The sequence below is a fragment of the Tiliqua scincoides genome, chromosome 6 (genome assembly GCF_035046505.1).
Source record: "Tiliqua scincoides isolate rTilSci1 chromosome 6, rTilSci1.hap2, whole genome shotgun sequence".
Classification (NCBI taxonomy): domain Eukaryota; kingdom Metazoa; phylum Chordata; class Lepidosauria; order Squamata; family Scincidae; genus Tiliqua; species Tiliqua scincoides.
In genome coordinates, this window is record NC_089826.1 from 18,897,544 (window position 1) to 18,903,543 (window position 6,000).

General features: G+C 46.3%; 1 protein-coding gene across 1 annotated transcript in view; it reads right to left on the reverse strand.

Annotated features, from left to right (window-relative positions):
* The window catches only part of TSPAN5 (tetraspanin 5), an 89,200-nt gene extending 84,148 nt beyond the window's left edge, over window positions 1–5,052 (reverse strand). Inside the window, exon 1 of the mRNA XM_066632853.1 lies at window positions 4,911–5,052. Within this exon, the coding sequence (XP_066488950.1) occupies window positions 4,911–4,991 (81 nt within the window). The 5' untranslated portion in view covers window positions 4,992–5,052. The remainder of the gene's footprint in view (window positions 1–4,910) is intronic.
* Window positions 5,053–6,000: the final 948 nt, after the last annotated feature.

Consider the following 6,000-nt stretch of genomic DNA (forward strand, 5'->3'; position numbering starts at 1 on the left):
CAGAGCCCCCAAGAAACTAGTATAAGCACCAAGTTCAGTGTTCCCCAACAGTCAACCAGATGCCCCTGAAAGTTCAGAAAGAATAGATGAGGTCACCAAGGGAGGCTTTGTGGTGGGTGCCACCACCATTGGTAATATAGTGGGTAACAACTCATGAAAGGGCCATCTCTGCAGGCGTCCAAAGCCTGTTTAATTGTTTTCCAGCTGGGGTCAGGACTACCCCCACTTTGCTGGCATTTCAGAGGAGTGTAAAAATTTTTGTTCCAAGTCTTTTTTTATTTAGTTTTGTTTTCTACTCTTGGATTCTCTGTTGCTGTTTTGGCCACTGTGATATTTTTTCTTCCTCAGAACAAATATTCCCCCACCCTGTTTTCTCAACGAAGGGAAAGTATCTGCTAAAGTTACACATACCCATATAGGCATTGGTACTTAAAAATATTCAGTTTTACCAGAAGTCTGCCCAATTAACCAGAGGCACCTTTTAATAAAAAGTTTCCTATAAATTGTTACAGATCACGTTAATTAGCTAAATGTTGCAACCATCGTTTCACTAACATCACCTTCAAGCCTTCCCCTGTAATTTGCACCTACGCGAGAAATGACTAATGCATTTGAGTATATCCAGTTTTATAACAGGTAGATCTACAGTCACCCTTCTTGCACCACTGATATCTTGTAAGGCTAAGTTGCTTCTACCTGAAGCAAATTATTGTTCTTCCATCCAGCATTACTGCCACTGCGCTATATAAATTCAGAACTATACCAGAATGACTATGGGGGTCCTATATAGCAGAAGAAAATTAAAAGGCACTTCTTTTAATTTTAAAGAAAATTAAAAGAAGAAAATGTGCACTGCTTTAGTCATACCAGACATTTGAATAATTGAGCAAAGATTCTTAAATGAAATCTCCCATGCCCATGCTTCTACACTACATCCATACGCATTGATTAATAAAGTGCGAACAAGTTACCAAAAAGGATAAGTTTGTGCTCTTCTGTGATCCAACTAAGAGACAAACTATGTATGACATTTTAAGCATGAGCTCAAACAGGCTCAGTTTCTCTTTAGACAATAGTAGCCAGATTGGGGGTCCCTGCAGATCAGAACCACAACAGGAGAGTGGGAGGGCTTTAACTCCCCCCCCCCCAGTTCATCTGCAAGAGTCCCCAATCAGCTGCTACTGACTAAAGAAAAGTTAAGTTCATCAGAAGGAATAACATTTTAAACATCACACATTGTTTGGCCCTAGATGTTAAGATCTGCACAAGATCTGCACAGATCTTTAGGCATGGGTTAGAGACAGACCCACAAATTAACACATGAGCTAGTAATATTGACCAGGCAACCACAAACTAAAGAGGTCAAATCATTCCATTAAACTGTGGGTTAAATATTCATTGCACAAGAACAGCAGATGTAAGCCTCAACAGCTCAGAAACAAAACTCCATATCTTTTTCTTCCTCATTTTAACTTCTTTAGCACACAATCAGCAACAAGATTAATCTTGCTGGCTTTCCATCAAAAGACTCAAAACCCACCCAGTCAATCTGCCAAAACAAGGTGTAATTAAGCCCATAGTGTGCAGGCTGTAATTATGTTCTGTTTAATTTAACCAAAGTTGCTCATTAACTCTAGAACTCCTATTCTAAGGCCCACAATGTACTCTTGGTCTTAAATTGTCCTGCCTCTCCATGAGCTCAGAGCAGCTAAGCCAACAGAGCAGTGATCGTGTGGCCTGTCATGCTCCACCACAACACCAGAGCAGATCAGATCTCCATTAGTGAGTGACGCTCCCAGCCCATGCCCCACTGAAAATTGGAATTGAATATATGAACACAAAGATAGCCATTTTGCAAGAAAGATTACCTGAGACATAAATCCCACACAGAACACATCTGGTTTTCCAAATATACACTACAGCTCTAGGCATGAAGGCTAACAGTAAAACTAAAATAAATTCAAAATCAGATAAATGAGACCAAAATCTGAATTGAGATAAAGATTTCAAAACACCCTATAGAAGCCTCTGAATATGAATAGAAATGAAAATACAACTTCATCTTTTCCTGTTTAGAATATCATACGAGCTGAGCCAAAATCTACTATGTCTCTACTCTCCCAATAAGAAAAGACTGGAAACTGACAGCTATCCATCCTCAGATAAGTGAGATTGACAATTCAGGGCATCATAATATTCTCTCCAAATTGCATTAAGCGCCATTATATGCACAGCTCCCCTTTGGAGAAATGCATACCCATTTATAGGATCACAGGGAATAAGCGCTGAACTATGCCAAGGAATCAAAATAGAATGGAGGTGGGTAAGGAGAGAAAAGTTTGACAATACACCAAACCCTGTATTTCCAATACTGCTTTCAAGTTATAGACTAGAATCCATAATATGTTCCATTCAAGATCACACACTATATATTAAAGTGCCTTTTCACAGCTGCAAAACATCTGTATTCATCACACTGCATCACATCACTCTCACACAGAGACACACATTTCTAGAACCAATACCAAGGACCACTAAACAGCTGTTGCAGAATACTGCACCAAAATTCGTAGTGGCATCAATGACACACAAAGGTGATGTTAGGGTTAGGCAAACAGTGGAACTCCACCACTCCACAGCAGAAACAGAAAGAAAATATTCAAGAGGTACTGTACATAATTAGCTTTATTTTTACACACACTATTTAGAAAGACTTGCAAAAGTGAAAGAGACCCTCAAGGACATTTGAAGAGCCTATAGTTCATTAGGCCACTTTCTAAGAATGAAGTACCTGTAAGACGTTTTTAGGACATCTTTGGAGAATTTTTCTCTTATTGCTAATGTCAGAAATGCACAATTATTTTATGAATCTGATGGAGTTGACTTTAGTCCACAAAAGCTTACACTGAAATTACTGTGGTTGCATTTCAGGTGCTACAAGACTCATGGTTTTGCTGCAGCTATTTTAATTTGAATTGCTCTTGCTGTTCTTTGGGATTGGTGCAAGCAGGTCTCATTAGACACGTTTAAGCACTTCTGCAAGATGTACACAAAGCCTATTGATGGATGATGTTAAGATGTACACAAGCCTATTGCTTGTAATCATATACTGTACACTGTCCTGGGAGTAAGTACCACTGAGCACAAAGGAACTCACTTCTGAGTAGATATGCTTACGATTGTGCAGAATGTCTCCTTCCACTGTACCAGAAGCCATACAGACCTTGCACAACCCTTTAGACTTGTTTTTAGGTTTTCCAACTAGGACTGCCCTACATTGGCCTTTGCTTTTATCTCCTAGGAACACAGATAAGGGCAACCAGATGCAACAAAGAATCCTGCGCTACCTTAAAAGCCAGCACCATTTACTGTGGTGTAAACTTACTGTGGACTACAGCCCAGTTTGCCATCTACATGATATGTTGCTGTCCTCAGTTGGCAGGGTCTCAGCAGCAACATCAACACCTTGCTCCCATCCTGGGCCTTTGGCCACAGCTCCATTAACCCATGTGCCAGGAAAAAAAATAAGATGTTCATTCCTGACAAGGAGGAGAAAATGGGCTACACGGCCTTCCCTTTAACATGGAACTACAGGTCAGACTGGCTTTTAATGCATTTTCCATAAACCCATTGGGGACAATATCCCAAAACAGCATGTGCCATGCTCCTAAAAGATCCACGTACCCTGGCATGTGCATCTCTCCTGCCTCCCACTCCCATTAAGAGGGAATCAATTTTCTTTATGTAATATATTGCTGACAAGTAGGGTTAGTTCAAGAGAGCTTTCATATTGACCCAACTATACAGCGCTATATACCAAAATACTACTTATTCAAGTCGACATACAATACCCTATTGCTGAAATATTTATTCATATGAATAGCCTGCTCCATCCCCCAAAGGCCCATGTTCAGCAACAATACATCAAAGACATAAAGTCTCACTAAGACAACATATATATGGCCTAATGCTCCTGCATTAACAATGTAACCATCACATCACAAAAAGCAGAAGTACAACTGAAACAGCAGAGCAACCACATAGCCCAACATGCTGTCTGTAGTAAGATAATCGGAACTGAAAAAAACAATTAAAAAGGTCTGGGAGGGGTGACTTAAGATGAGCTCAGCAATGCAGCGGGTTTCAAGCAAATGTTTCAGCTAATCCCTGTAGATCCTGGAGATTTTTGCAGTAGCCAAGTATACTGTGTGCCCTTCTCTTGTTGCTGCAGCTGAACAGTATCCAACCCCAACGAACACACTCCATGTCTACAGACATTGTGTAATCCTTCTCTCAAACTACAGGGTTCCCAGCCTTCCAAGAACATCAGATCAGAATAGAACAGGAAAGATTTGGGTTTTTTTTCCTTTTGGTCAGGAAAGCAGCTTCCCTTTAATCACAACAGATGTGGGGAGAGGGAGGAAAAGCAGAGCACATATTCACACCTAGCAAGCCCTATTTGAAGGATGGCAGAGAAATGAAGCTGCTCCTTTTTCACAGCACTGGGGAAGGGGGGAAGAGTGCATGCAGGATCATGAAGCAAATCCAGCGCTGCACAGAACCCTGGGAATTGCAGTGCAGAGATCAGTTCACAAGGAGAAGAAACACACAACACGCACCACCCCTCCCCACATCAGACTGGTCACTGTATGTTAACTCAGTGCACACTGCAACACCTTGTGTTTCTTTTCTGGAGAGCGGATTTCACACACACACACACACCTCTAACAGGAGAAGCAAGCAGAAAATGGCATATTCAACACACACACAAAGCACTAAAATGAATGTATGTTAACTCAGTGCACACAGCAACACCTTGCGTTTCTTTTCTGGAGAGCTGATTTCCCACCCACCAACACCACACACACACACACACAGAGCACAGCAAATGCCTGCCTGCTGCCACTTACCCAGAAGATGACATTGAAGCCGAAGATGAAGTACTTGATGCAACAACTGACTTCGGGGCCCTTGTAGTGCTTCCCGGACATCCTTGGGGTTCATGAAGTCACTTGACCGGCTGCCAGAGTTGGGGGGGGGGGCCTTGAGCAGCAGCAGCAGCAGCAGCAGGGAAAGGCTGCAGGAGGAGCAGCCAGGGCGAGCGGGCGGGGGCTGAGCGGCGAGGCACCCAGGGGGCGAGAGCAGGCGCCTGCCTGCCTGCCTGCCTTCCCCCCCTTCAGCGGCAGCGCTCGGGCAGCGCGCCCCGGGGATGCCCAGGCAGCTGCCGCCGCCCCCTGCTGCCTGGGCGCATGGGGGAGGAGGCCGAGCCGCAGCGGAGAGCAGCGCGCAGCCCCCCCGCCTCCTGCTGCCCGCTGCGCCCTGTCGCCGCCCAGAGGGGCGCTCCCGCGGCCGCTTCCAGGGCGCGCGTCGGTCCCCCGCAGCTGCGGCACCCCGGACCCAGCAGCCGAGGAGCCCCGTCCGTGCCCTGCCAGCGCCGCCAGCAGCAGCAGCACCGCCTCGCCGAGGGAGGAGCCGCGCGGGGGATGCGGGGGAGGCCGGCCGGGGCTGCCTGGCTGGCTGGCCGGTGGTCCCCTCCAATCCCGCGCGCAGCGGCGCAGGCAGGAGGAGGCGCTCCGGCGCTGGAGCTTCGCCGCCCGCAGCACGGGGAGGGGGCGACGGCACCGGCAGCAGCCAGCCTGTCTTCCCGCCTTCCCGCTGCCACGTCCGGCCCCCGAGATGCAGCCTGACTGGCTCCCAGGTGCGCCCTGGAGATGATGTGCCGGTGGACCTTTCCGGAAGGGTCCCTCGGCTGGCAGGCCACGCAGGGCTTCTACAGCCCCATCCTAGGCACGTCTACTCAGAAGCCAGCAGCATCACAGTCAATGGGGCTTACTCCCAGGAAAGTGTGGAAAGGATCGCAGCAACCAGGTGAGATGCTAGTGATGGGGTACCTTTCAGGAGGTATCCCTTGGCTGGCAGGTGATTAAGGACATCTAGGGCCCCATCCTAGGCACGTCAACTCAGAAGTAAGCACCCTTATAGTCATTGGGGTTTGCTCCC